General features: G+C 43.6%; 1 protein-coding gene across 1 annotated transcript in view; it reads right to left on the bottom strand.

Moving 5' to 3' along the window:
- GPI (glucose-6-phosphate isomerase) overlaps nucleotides 1-14,380 on the bottom strand; it is a 31,201-nt gene that overhangs the window by 3,640 nt on the left and 13,181 nt on the right. The window contains exons 4-14 of the mRNA XM_035117931.3: nucleotides 12,953-13,072; nucleotides 11,794-11,877; nucleotides 11,561-11,707; nucleotides 9,659-9,730; nucleotides 7,295-7,339; nucleotides 6,035-6,088; nucleotides 4,077-4,137; nucleotides 3,590-3,633; nucleotides 2,728-2,880; nucleotides 2,118-2,247; nucleotides 884-960 (exon numbers count right to left, since the gene is read on the bottom strand). Coding sequence (XP_034973822.3) covers nucleotides 884-960; nucleotides 2,118-2,247; nucleotides 2,728-2,880; nucleotides 3,590-3,633; nucleotides 4,077-4,137; nucleotides 6,035-6,088; nucleotides 7,295-7,339; nucleotides 9,659-9,730; nucleotides 11,561-11,707; nucleotides 11,794-11,877; nucleotides 12,953-13,072 — 987 coding nt within the window. The remainder of the gene's footprint in view (nucleotides 1-883; nucleotides 961-2,117; nucleotides 2,248-2,727; nucleotides 2,881-3,589; nucleotides 3,634-4,076; nucleotides 4,138-6,034; nucleotides 6,089-7,294; nucleotides 7,340-9,658; nucleotides 9,731-11,560; nucleotides 11,708-11,793; nucleotides 11,878-12,952; nucleotides 13,073-14,380) is intronic.

The raw sequence follows: 14,380 nt of genomic DNA, 5'->3' as shown, positions 1-14,380 counted from the left end.
TTTCTTACAATGCTCATCAAAGCAAGTAGCTGAGCCAAGCCAGCTATGCTACACAAGGTAAAATATATACACATATGTATATTTACATATGCATATATATACATTATGTATACACAGCTATGCTTCAAAACCCTGTGCTGGCAGGATCTGGAGTCATAGAATCAGAGTTGGAAGAGACCACAAGGGCCATCCAGTCCAACCCCCTGCCAAGCAGGGAACACCATCAAAGCATTCTTGACATATGCCTGTCAAGCCTCTGCTTAAAGACCTCCAAAGAAGGAGACTCCACCACACTCCTTGGTAGCAAATTCCACTGCCAAACAGCTCTTACTGTCAGGAAGTTCTTCCTAATGTTTAGGTGGAATCTTCTTTCTTGTAGTTTGAATCCATTGCTCCGTGTCCGCTTCTCTGGAGCAGCAGAAAACAATCTTTCTCCCTCCTCCATATGACATCCTTTTATATATTTGAACATGGCTATCATATCACCCCTTAACCTTCTCTTCTCCAGGCTAAACATACGCAGCTCCCTAAGCCGTTCCTCATAAGGCATCGTTTCCAGGCCTTTGACCATTTTGGTTGCCCTCTTCTGGACACGTTCCAGCTTATCAGTATCCTTCTTGAACTGTGGTGCCCAGAACTGGACACAGTACTCCAGGTGAGGTCTGACCAGAGCAGAATACAGTGGTACTATTACTTCCCTTGATCTAGTTGCTATACTCCTATTGGGCTCAACAGACCTGCAAACTGATTCAGTATAAGGGAGCGTCTTGAGTTTACATGAAAGCATCTCCAAATAAGAATCTCCGCTTTCTCTGTGGTATGCAAGTTTCCCCACATGCAAGAAACTGCTTTGAAAACATGCTATTAGTTGTTAGCCATTCACCTTGTGATGCAGCCCTTTCCTGATAGGATTCTGCGTCTGGACAGGGATGAGGAAGTCACAAGGGATCATACGAGTTCCTACAAACAAAAAACAAAACAAAAAAGATTTTATGAGGGTCTCACTTGATGCAGTTAAGTTACTTTACAGAGATCATTAAGAAAACTTGTTCTACAAGGCTAACCACTGGAAACTAGTTCTAATTTGCTGCTTTATTTTTAAGTGACCTGACATCTCCGCTGCTGTAACGCACTGACAGTGGCTTATGCAGATGCTTACTTCACATCAAACTGGAGGACTTTACAGTGTTAAGATTAGTAAGCGCCTGAGCTACGCGAAAGGGCAGAACGTGAACCAATGTGGTATGCTGGTGGCGGTTAAAAGGTCTGGTCAGGACCTGGGAAACAAGGGTTCAGATCCCCAAATCAGCTGTGAAGCTCACTGCATCACCCTGGGCCAGTCAACCCACTCTCAGGCTAACCTACCTCACAAGGTTGTTGTGAGGGTAATACCGGGGGGGGGGGAGAGAACTGTGCATGACACCTTGAGCATCTTGAAGGAAATATGGGGTATAAGCAAAAAAACAAAACCATGAATTTTAAATATGTGGAATTTGCAGATTTGAGCTGAGCAAGAGAAGACTATCTTTGCTGGGAGTCCTACATGACCTGCTCCCTGCTTTAACTGGTCTATTTCCACCTGGCCACAGGGGTAGGTGTGGCTGTGGCTGTGGCTGACTGACTCCTACTACAGAAGCTGGTGCTCAGAATTTTGTTGGGGGTCAAGATTTAATTTTGGAGATGTTTCATACTTATGTATTTTTATTGTTGGACCTTTTGTTGTATTTTTATTGTTGGACCTTATTACGACTCATGTTTAATTGTATACTTGCTGAGATGTTTTCATTTATTGATCATGACTAATATATATAGAGAGAGAGAAAAGAGAGAATGTACATCTTTTGATGTTGTAAGCCACCTTGAGCTGGGTTTAACTATGGAAAGCAGGCATGGCTGTCAACAACACTTAAGAAGTTGTTTGACAGTGGCATAGGCTGTCTGGATATGTGGGTCACTCTCCTTTGGTGAAAGTTATTAGGTGCTGCCTGGCCAGGCACCTGCCTGGTCATCCTATATTGTCCTTCCTGGATTAGACACCGCCTCTAAAGCCCCTTCCAACTCTGGGATCTCTGGCTCTACTAAAATGCTCAGAATATGGGATCCGCTTTTCAACATACCTTGATGGATCAGCTGATAGAAAGCGTGCTGCCCATTGGTTCCAGGCTCACCCCACACAATTGGCCCAGTATTGTAATCCACACGAGTGCCCTTCTTGGTGATGTATTTCCCATTGGATTCCATGTCTCCCTAAGTGACAGCAGAAGTTCAGACTTAATACATAAATCATCACCCATTCAATTTATTAGTCACCTTAGAAGTTTCCAAGCGACTTGCAAAAGTGTAACAAAAATAATAACCAGGAAATAAAACTCATTTCAATAAAAGACGTACAGTAAAACAGCAGCAATAGAACCATATGTAGGCATATATACTACTAGAACCAGCCAGAATAGAGGAGACACACACAGCTAATCTGTGCACCACCAGGAGGGTTGGACAGAGGCCTACACTCAGTGCAGCACTGGCAGCCTGTGACCCACCAAGCCACAACTCTTACTTGGTGGAACGACCCACAGACTGCAATTAACGTGGATGCTTCCCTGCACCCAGTGGGCCCAATGCACATTCACGGATCCTCATTCCACTCTTAAGACTGCAAGCCTGGATTCAGAGAGCAGACCAACTGATAAGGAGCACAAGGGAATGACTCCAACGATGACTCCTTACCTGCTGGAAGTATGCTGCAAAGCGGTGCATGTACTGGTCGTAGGGCAGAAGCGCATGGGTCTCAGTCCCGAAGCAGTTGATATACCAGACCCCCAGCATTGCCAGCAACACGGGCACGTTCTTCTCCAGCGGAGTGGTGCGGAAGTGATTGTCCTGTAAGGCAAATGGATGTAAAACACACCCATGTTATCAAAACCAAACCTAGGGCACACACGGGCCATCCTGGACCCAACCTCAAACACACTCCTGAAACTCCAGCTTCTTTAGAGCAATGCAGAGCTGGCTTCTATCAGTAGAAAGCAGATGGTTTTACTTTATGAAAGCCAACAGTGCGCTGGGCAGAGGGGGGATAATACTGAAACCTCTGAAGATGCTGGAAAATAAGAACCCATTCAGCCACTGGTGCTTCCTGTAACTGTGAATGGGAGTTGCATGGATTTTCACTGTGTATAACCAATGCTTGTGATCTACCAAGCCAGAGAGATGACGGATTTAAGATTTTTTGGGGGGGGGGTGTTTCTTGCTTGCCCTACATAACCCCAGCTAACAACCAGGTTAAAACCGTAAGAAGAGCCCTTCTGATTAGGCCGATGACCCATCTAGTCCAGCATCCTGTTCTCATAGTGGCCATTCTGAGGCCTTACTGGAAAGCTCTCTTGAAGGACCTGAGTTCAAGAGCAGCACTCTCCTCCTCCTGAGGTTCCCAGCATTACTGCTTCTGGTGCAAAGCATATCAGTATTGGCTAGTAGCTCCTGATAGCCCTCTCCTCCATGATTTTGTCCAATCCTAGTTTAAAGTTACCAAATAGGTGGAGACACAGACACAGACACAATCATCTGTGAAGAATACCCAAATACTCACCATCCAGTGGGCTCCAGCAAGCAGCTTCTCAAAGTTATCATAACCTAAATAGATTTTTTTTAAAAAGCAAACACCAGTATTATTAAGTGGAAACACCTGTTTGCAAACCATACAACTGCAAAATTATACTCCTCATTGTTTCGTTGGTTTGCTAGGTTTGTCAAACTCAAAAGCAGTTTGCGGCTTGGATTTTGATGATCTGAACCCAACGTGCCTGTACAATTTTACCCTACTGAGTCAACACAGCATTCAATTTGGAAAGAAGGCTGCTCCCTGCCCCCATTTTCATTAGATTTCTATTCTAGTTTTGAGAACCAGAAACAGCTACCGGTATCTGCAAAGTTGTGAGCCATTCAATTAAAAAAACAAAAACCAATTGGCTTTCTAAAAGGTACTTGATCTTTGTTTATAAAGCCCATAAAACCAAAGATATCAACCCAGAATAGTAGCAGTAGAATGCATCATGCCAAGAACTCTGGGTACATACCAATATGTAGAGCAATGGAGAGGCCAATGGCAGACCACAATGAATAACGGCCACCAACCCACTGCAAACAGAAAAGAGGGTAAGGGGGAGAGGAAAGTCAGTTGAGAAGACCAATGTATTCTAGGCACTAACCACCAGGGATTCCTCTGCAAAGCACTCCCAGCACAGAACCCCCAATTAACTTCAACTGGGTGCTCTCCAGATATTTTGAACTACAACGCCCCTTTAACCCCACAGCCAGCATCGCTGATGGGGGACGTTTCTAGCCCAAAATATCTGGAGAGCAAAGGTGGCTGTAGATTGAGTACATGGCAAAAGCAGGCATTGTAACAACATCTCTATATCATTTTGCGGGGGGGGGGGTCAGTCAAGTATTTTTTTAAAAATTATATACTGCTTGATGTAATATAATGTTTTATAAAATATAACATTAAAGTTATTGATGGGAAACAGGTATTAAAAATATTCAAAAGATGCAAAAAGTAGCAAAAAAAAAATGCAAGTTCTGAATGTCTGCATAGGTTTGCCTCATCAAAGTTGTTTTAACAGGCACCGAAAACTGTAGTGATGACACCTGCCTGACGTCAAGAGGCAAGGAGTTCCAAAGTGCCTGTTATTGTTTGTCACCAGTGGCCATTACAACATAAATCACAAAACAGATGTTTAAAGCAAAATACTGTGGGTTGTAGCCAGTTTTCATTTCTACTCAGAGCAGAGCACTGAAATTAACCCACCCACGTTAGTCATGCAAACCAATTTCAATAGGTCTACTATGGGTAGAATGAGCACTAGCTACAACCCTGGAACTTTTGGATTCTTGGGACTTAGGAAAGAGGGATGAGAGGAAGCTTGACCCACCAAACTAAGAACAAAAGGGAGCGAGTGGGCATTCCTAGAGCCAGGTCTTTCAGGGCATGCATTTGGGGCAGAGCTTTGCCACCTGAGCTTGGGCACCTTAAGGAGGAATCTGGCAGATGGGAAGTGGGAAAGGGACACCTTTCTATGGCAGGAGGATGAGGTAAGGAAAAGGTGCAGCCAAATCCTTGGACGGTCACGAACTTTGAATTCTTCACTGCCAGGCAGTTTATGATAAGCTCAAAGATCAAAGTTCAGCTCCTGCACCACTTTCAAGCTCTCAAGCAAGGCTGACATTTGACCTTTTTACTGACCTAGATTATATACAGTAGGCTCCCATCAGGCAAAATGTCACAGCTTATAATAACTCATGAAGACCAGAAGTTGGGAGCAGCAAACTATCTCCTATTACCCAGCAGCTGTCTAGACTGAAATGTGTTCACAGAGGCCTCCTAGCCTGAACTTTGACAAGTTCCTTAGCAAAAGAGCCAAAGAGGCCAGACTTTCTGCAGTGTCTTCATGGTGGTGACCCCTAAAATCTGCCCTTCATCAAAGCTCCCCTGCACTGCAAATATTAGCAAAGGGGAGAGGGGTCAGCACATTGTAGCAGCTGCGGAACGGACTTTTATTCTATCCCAAACTAAGGAGGGGGACCACACCTGGAAGGCATGCAGTTCCTAGGAATTATCAGGTCCTGAGGCAGTGATGCCTACCAAGCTGGATGGCTTTAAAGATTAGGCAAAATAATGGAAGCTTTCCTTCCCCCACTTGGTTAACATATTAATGGTTTGTTGTTTTAGTAGTAAAACAACTAAGAATGTAAGAAGAGCTATCAGGCTGATAACCCATTTGGTCCAGCTTCCTATTCTCTCAGTGGTCAACCGGACGCCTCTTCTGGGAAGCCCACAAGCAGGAGCCAAGCACAACTGGTATTCAGAAGCATTGCTCCCTCACAACAGGTTCCTGGGTGCAGAAGCCGGCCACATGCAATGATTCCCTGTGTATCCAGAAGAAAATGTGTATATGGGGAGCCTGAATTCTAGAAGAGTGAGAAGAACTGTCCTATTGTCCAATGATGGACTTGCAAAGCATGTTTTACTTACGTCCCAAAACTCGAACATGTTCTGAGTGTCAATTCCAAAGTCTTTAACTTTAGGCTAAAAGGGGGGAAAGCGGGGGGGGGGGGGGAGGGAGAGAGAGAGTGTGCAACAGAGATCAGATTGGTGCTAGGCAGAGAAGCCTGCAACAATTACTAGGGCTGTGGCTCAATCCTGGAGCAGTTACTTTGCATACAGAAGGCCCCAGGTTCAACCCTCAATGGCATCTCCAGTTAGGGTTGGGAAAATACATACAGTGGTACCTCGGTTTAAGTACACAATTGGTTCCGGAAGTCTGTACTTAACCTGAAACGTACTTAACCTGAAGCGAACTTTCCCATTGAAAGTAATGGAAAGTGGATTAATCCGTTCCAGACAGGTCCGCGGAGTACTCAACCTGAAGCGTACTTAACCCGAAGTATGAGTGTAATTGGTTCTGGAAGTCCGTACTTAACCTGAAGCGAACTTTCCCAATGAAAGTTATGGAAAGTGGATTAATCCGTTCCAGACAGGAAAGTACTCAAACCGAGGCATACTTAAACCGAGGTATGACTGTATTCAAAACATATTCAGTGGCTGAGAAGCCGCAGTAGGAATGTTTATCGAAGTAGAGCTTTCTTGGGAAAGCCTGAGCAACACTATTTACATCTATAGGGACAAAGCAACCAATATATTATTGTGCCTGTATTTCTTAAAGAGAGAAGGAAGAATAAGGTCACATTCACACTATACACTTAAAGCATTATACCACTTTAAACAGCCAATGACATCCCCCAAAGAATTCTGGGAGCTGTAGTTTGTTAAGGGTGCTGCTGAGAGTTGCTAGGAGACCCCACCCCGCTTCAGCAAGGAGTGCCGTTTTGGCTAGTTAAGAACCAGCACATGTAGGAACAATTCACTGTAAGTATGTAGAATATTTCAAGAGGTTCCAATATTATTCCTTTCTATTTCCATCATATATTTTCAGCTGTGGGCCAAACAAGAAGTGTCATGGGAGATTTAGAAATGGCAATGGAGGGGAGGGGGTTAACCGTTTCCTTCCAGCCATGCAATTTCCTCAAATATGCTACAAACTCGGTAGGGGAAGACCTAAAGTCGTCAAAATGTTCCCACATCTTCAAGGCAACAGTTGTTTTGTAAAACAACAAAAGCAACAGGAGACAGCACCACTGATCTCCTGCATCACATTACTTTGATCCCAACACTGCTATTAAACTGTTCTAGAAGGGCAAAAAGCTACAGAAACTTATAAACTGAAATACTCACCCCATTGGTAGACAAGGCAGCAAAGTGCTTGGCCACAGCCGCAGGCTTGAAAGAAAAGGAAGGAAGATTGTTGGATAACGAAACAAGCAAGATATTCTGAACTGCCATGACAGCCCTGGTAATCATAACGAAAGTTCAGAGACCACCACTGCTGCTCCACCTCCCCAAAGCTAAATATCCTATCGGTTTGGGTTTTTTTACCTTCATAGAACCTTTATTCAGCAAAAGCATACATCGTTTTAAAAACTCCAACAAAATTTAACTCATCATAAAGCCAGCAGTCTCAAATAAAGGAAGTCCTTCATTCCTAAAGTCACTACCACAATAAACGTTACTGAAACCACCAGGTGAAAGACGACGTTAAAACCTAACATACTAAAAACTGTTGCTACCACAAAAATTGATTTCAATTAAAATAAACATCCTGCGATAAACATCAATTCAGGTATGTATTCCCTCTGGACAGCATTTGCTGACTGTTCTCCAGAGTAGCTAAGCTTGCTTTAAATATTATCATTAGCTGACCAACTGAGCTCCAGTTTATACATAGCAGGGGTAGCCAACATGGTACCCCCCTCCCCAAGTCTCTGGATGACAACTCCCATCACTCCTGACCTATGGGGGCTGGAGGGAATGGATGGGTTGTACTCCAGCAAACCTGGAGGGAACTGTGTTTGCTACAGAAATGAATTCACCCGTGGAATGAGCACAACCAACTACCTCCTCAAGACATTACAGCTCACCGCCATGCAGTGCACAGGAGTACTTTTCGCCAGCTGCAGCTCATACACCGGTTACAAAAGCACAGCATTGGATCTAATGGCAAACCAACCTGGCATTTAACAGCAACACCACCAGCCTTGTTAGGTACAGTGGCAGAGGATCAAGAAATGCCAAGGATCCCCTCCTGGGCATTAAACAGTATATCAATTAAACAGTGGTATATTAATATTCTATCATTCTAGAAAGCAAGTTTAGGGGTTGAAGATAGTTACACTTGTTTTAAAAAGCACGGAATGGTTTGGTGTGTTTTGTATGCTTATATTGGGAGGAGTATAAATAAAATTATTATAATGGTGTACCTACTGTAGTGTATCCACTGCTTGCACACTGAGCTTGCCTCACCTTCAGTCCCCCAGAAGTGCTGGATCCAGCCCTGAACTTTCTGGTTTACTTGCCATGATGATGATTCCAACCCAGATTACGGCCCTCCAGATTCCACCCTATTGGAGCTGCTTTGCGGGGTGTGTGTGTCCTGGTTTCTTCCTAGTGATTTCATCATTTTTAGAATTGTAAGGTGGTGGGGAGGCATTTTGCAAGAGCAACATGTGCCAGTATGAAAAGGCTGTTTAACTGCCCCATACCATGCAGCAATTAACAACCTCTCAACCCCAGCTTCATCTGCAGTTCAGTCTTCACTGTGTCTTTTTAGACTCCATTAAACAGGCAACTCTGCCCCGCCATCAGGATAAAGATAGTTATAGCAAAGAAGCAGCACATCCTTTTAAAAGTTGCTGGAGAACGCAGGGCTCCACTTCAGGGAAGCTATTCATAGATCAGGCACCTGCCTTTGAAAAGGCCAAGTCCTGTCTCAAGTACAACCTGGTTTCAGGCTGCAAAGGAGTTGCCAAATATCAAAGGGGCACTTGCTAGCTTGCCTTTACTCTCATGTTTCCTTGCAGCTCAACTGGCTCCAAAACTTTCCTAGGGAGGAGTCTGCCAAGACAACTCAGGCCTGCGCAGATGGAGCGCAGACTCTCCCTGTAACAAGATTTGCAGGCCTGGAGTCTGCCTGAGCAGCATGTGCTCCCTTCTCATGACACAGGAAACTGTCTGCCCTCCATTCCGTCCCCACATTCAGTCATGTCCACCAACAGTCACCTGGGCTCCCTCATAAACCAGACTATGAGGCAATGGTTCGAGACGCATTCACAAACCATGGCTGTGGAGGTAACTGTGGTTAGTATTGGTGCAGAGGACCGTAGCTAAATGCCAATGAGGAAGGAAGGGTGGGCAAACACATTCTGATGACTGTCTCCAAGTTTGCAGTTTCAGCTGGAACTTTTGTAGAGGATTCCAGCTACAGTTCAATGACCACCTGGGCGAAAGCATGTAGCAGTTCCTAGCAGGAATTAAGGCAGCAGAAACGGCACCCAACACCCTCGCACCAAAAATGTTTTAGAGATGGAGCAGGCTTGCCAACCACAAGTAAAAATTTGCTTCCATGGGACAAGGCAGGAAATGTTTACTGAAGCTGCCTCCCGTCTCTTTCCTGGCTACCTTTATATCTACATTAGTCATTTGCCACTTTACAGATTAATTTATTTACAAAACTGAGCACATAACCAAGGAGCTTTCACTTACATCTTTAGCAGCATTTAGGAACCACTCTTTGGCTGTTTCGGCATTGGTAATGGTTTCCTGGGTGGTAAAAGTCTGTGCACCAAAAGAAAAGAGGGGGGAAACAGTTCAAGACTCAGACAAGCCACTTAGGCAACTTTTAAGGAACAGAAAGCAAAATGAGGAAACTACAGTGCAAAGTCCAAGCTGCTCCCATCAGCACACCTAGAGCTGCCTTGGATGGCCCACAAACTTTCAAAGACCTCTTTACAAGTTTCTAGTTCTTGCATACTTCTTTATAAAATATAATTATTTGTATTATCTCTACCTACATTATTATTATTTCTAGATCTTTATTTTGAAAAGTTTTTTGTCTGCCCATCCACATTCAGATAAAGCTATCATAACCAAATCTAGCATGATGATTCCTGTGATTGAGAAGTGGGTTTTCATCTTACGTTTGGATCCAATTGGGTGCCATTTTGAAACAAGGTGGCAGGCAGAACCTTTAAAAACTCCACCGAGTTTTGGGTTTCTTCGAATTCCCAAGCGATGCCAGCTACATAGCTTGCTAGTACCAACACAAACCACCTTGTGCGCTTCTTTGCCTTTTTTACTTAATGTTCTCAAGAAGCTGAATTCCATCACATCTGCACTTTCCTCTCAAAATCGCAGCACACACAATCCTAATGCCTACCTTTTGAGAATTTAAAAGTCATTTAGAACTCTCACACACTCTGGGTAATAGCCATCAGGACAACGACCTGTGCAAGCCCCATTCATTACAATGAGGGCATGCACTGGAGAACATTCAGATTGATGGGGCCCTTCTCATGATTGCTAATTTTAAACTTGCAGGAAGATTTGAAATCACTCAAGCCAATAATTGCTCTGACTGATCTGCTGTGGATCTAAACATGGGGCCCTTTGTTCCCCTTGATTTTCCAGACAGTCCCAATTTGCTCATCAGCAAAAAAAAATATTTCCCTCTTTATGAAACACGTTGACATGGCCAGTCATGCAGTTCTGTGAATATCACCCTGCTCTATTGGAGTTTATTCAACCATTAAAATGTAGCTTTAAGGACCAACATCACGTCCTCCTCCTCTCCCATCCATCTCCAAAAAATTCTTTCATTATACAACAAAAGACTAGTTTATAAAGCAAGCTTTTTTAAAAATGCTATTCATCCCTTTCCAAACCTAACCAATTGTCTAAAGGCATCCAGGCAAATGAGAGCCATGAGATGCTAGTCTTCTCAGCAGCATTCAGGCAGGAAACCTGGATTTATTTCTTTTTCAATAATTCTTATACCGCACTTTCACCCAAAAGCAGATTTCAGGGTAGTGTACATAAATACTTAAAACCCACAATACAATATTAACTGCATCAAAAAAAATATTAAACATAAAGCATTGCATAAATTCAGAGGAACTGGGGGGGGGGTTTCCAATTCATAAAACAGAGCCTATACTTTGAAGTTCTCTTCCCACTTCAGCTTCCTAAACTCTTGCCTGCCTTGCAGGGGGTTGGACTGGATGACCCTTTGGGTCCCTTCCAACTCTATGGTTTCTCAGATAAAATACTGAGGAACCCTAGCAAAGTACAGCTTGCATAAAAAGCCAAGCCTCTGAAAAACCATCATATTTTCCTCCTAGTTCAGCTAAGCCCAAAGCCAGCAGGCTTAACTAAAGCTACTGGTTAACAAGGACTTCAATAAACCAAGGGCAACCGGCTCCCCTGCCTAGTCACCAAGGCCTTCCCAACCTGGTGCCCTCCAGAGATTTTTGACACCAATTACCATCAAGCCCAGGCCATAGGATGCTAGGGCAGACTGGGGTAAGCCTGGTCTAGAGAGGTCACCTTTGCATATTTAATCCTCTACTTAGCATGAGCTGCTGATGGGTTAAAGGACTTGGGACATACCTTGGATGCAATGATGAAGAGTGTAGTCTCGGGATTCAGCTCAGCCAGAGTTTTGGCCATGTGGGTACCGTCGATGTTGGAGACAAACCAAACACGGGGACCGCCCTTGGAATATGGCTTGAGGGCTTCTGTCACCATGAGGGGACCCTAAAGAGAAAAGGCTGTCAGAGCAGCTGAACATTTAGACCCAGTGCTTCCTTGGCAAAGAGAAGTCACACAGCAGAACAGCTCACCAAATCCGACCCGCCAATGCCAACATTGACCACATCAGTGATGGATTTTCCTGTGTAGCCTTTCCAGTCACCGCTGCGAACTTTCTGCAAGTACAAAGACAGTACAAAGATGGCCTTTATACAGTGCTTTCCAGTAATTCCAGTGGTTAGAATGTAGGACTAGGACCTGGGAGACCAAATCCCCACATAGCTATGAAGATGGGACAAGCGTTGCCTCTCAGCCTAACCTACCACACATGGTTAGGAACTGGGTGTTAAGATTTCAATTGCTTGGTGGGCCACTTGCTTAGTTTAGTGGGGAGGATTCCAGGAGAGAGGGGAACAGGTGAAGACCATCTTACGACCTGCGTCAGCTGGGTTATTCCTCTCCCACTTACCCTGTGGGAAGGAGCCGGGTGACTTTTTAATGTTAATATTGTTTGTTTAAAGTTAAAAAATTAAATTTAATACTATTTGTTTTCTGCCTTGGAAGGAATTGTACCCTAGAAGGCAGCATAAAAGTAACTGTAATAAATAAAAAATAGCAGAGCATCCAATTCTATTTAAAGTGGCGTTTTCCAACCTTGGTCCCCTCCAGATGTTTTGGACTACAAAGCAGTGTTAGCTGGGGTTCATGGGAGCTGTAGTCCAGAACATCTGGAGGGGAACAGATGATCAGGAACGCTGATCACATTCCTGGATACGAAGCCGTTATATGGACTGTGATCTCATACAACCTTTATTATTTAAGTCTAGGGAGCTTTGTTTATATATGACGAAGGGTTGCTACATTACTAGAATCTATATATAAAAAGTTGTTCTCTCAACCCTACAGAGCATGCCAAAAAGTCTACAGCAAGGAATATTTTGCAGAGAGAGAGAACTGAGCTATTTAGGACAGTACTACAGCTCCCATCATTCCCACAGGCCATCCATTGATCAGGGATCATGGGAGCTGGGATCCCAAAACAGCTGGGGACCCAAGAGTGAAGAACACTGTGATATAGTATATATAACTATATATACCGTACGTTATATAGAATACAGTATTTTTGCTATACAATAAACATTTATTTGTTCCAACAGAAATATGTAAACAGCTGAGGGACTACTAGTCTGCATGACAGCTGACATTATACCTGCCTCATTCACAGAGCACAACCAGCAAATACTTGGATACCTGGCAGAAATTCTTCATTTTCTCCAAAACTTTGTTCACTTCTGGGACTACATCTTTGCCGTCAACTAATATTGGAGTATTTGAGCGATTCCGCAAAGCAATATGGAGCACAGCTCGGTTCTAAAATGAGAAGAGAGGACAAGACAGTTGTGGATAGTGCCAAGCAACAATTAGTTACCAAAACCGAGAATCTCAGCAGAACTGATTGGCACTGATCTGAAGGAGCAAGACAAACTATTTTCTGTTCTCTTTCTGCTGGTTTTCTTCTATAGTTTGGTACACAACCCACTAGGAACCTCTTCTTCCAGTAGACCACAGTGAATGGGAACTCTGCAATGACCATTAGAAAGAGTCTGGCTACTGGATCAGGCTAGTGGCCCATCTAGTCCAGCATCCTGTTCTCAGAGTGGCCAACCAGATGCTCATTATGGGAAACCCACAAACAAGACCCAAGCACAAGGACACTCTCCCCTCCTGCAGTTTCCAGAAACTTCACAAGTACTGTTCGGTGGCACGTATGAGCCGCCCAGGCAAAGGATGCTGGGCATTGGGTCTCTTTTCTAAACCAAAAGATGCTTGAGCCAAGAGGACCAGAGGAATTTAGATTGCAGCAGCCAGGAAGGAAATGGGACCACTAATTGCTGATTGGCTTTGGAACAAAGAAGACCCTCCTGTCCTTCACTCAGCCACTCAAACATCTTGTGCATTCATTCACTTGTTTTATATCTCTCAAAGCGGTTTCACAGTAAGGAGTTGAAAACTATAAAATAATGAAAAATCAAGTACTCTAAAACATGCAAATAATATACAGGTGATATAAATGATCTTTTTAAATATTGTGTGTGTGTGTATATATATATATATATAAAAGCTAAAATAAGCAGTAACAACTACAACTGGATCAGATGCCACAGACTAGAGCGTAGTTTGGGGTTTCCAGAAAGACTTCGCTAGGCAGAAGTGGGGGTGAGGGAAACAGACATTTTTAAACAGCCAAGAACCAATTTGGCAAATGACGGAAGCAAGAAACAGGCTGTAGAAATTATTGTTAAAGGTCAAAAATTATGACAGAGAGCCTTGCATGTTTACTTCCTACAATTCTTTATTCGTATTGCTTTTCAAAGAATCTAGAGAATCTGAGAAGTATGTGTTTTAGAATACAAAACCCACATCTTTGAATGTATGTTCAGTTAGTGAGATGAGATGGGCAGCTTGCCCTAACACAGGTAGGCTGTTAGCCAGGGATTATTACTAAACAGCAATGACAGTATCTGAAGAACTTAGTTGGTCTTTAAGGTGCTACTGAAGGAATTTTTTTTATTTTACTTCGATCCAGACCAACACGGCTACCTACCTGTAACTAGTATCTGAAGAAGTGTGCATGCACACGAAAGCTCATACCAATGACAAACTTAGTTGGTCTCTAAG

This window comes from Zootoca vivipara, chromosome 6 (genome assembly GCF_965207765.1).
Source record: "Zootoca vivipara chromosome 6, rZooViv2.hap1.1, whole genome shotgun sequence".
In the NCBI taxonomy this organism is placed as follows: Eukaryota; Metazoa; Chordata; class Lepidosauria; order Squamata; family Lacertidae; genus Zootoca; species Zootoca vivipara.
The sequence above is the reverse complement of the archived record's forward strand: the minus strand, read 5'-3'. Positions and strand labels throughout refer to the sequence as shown.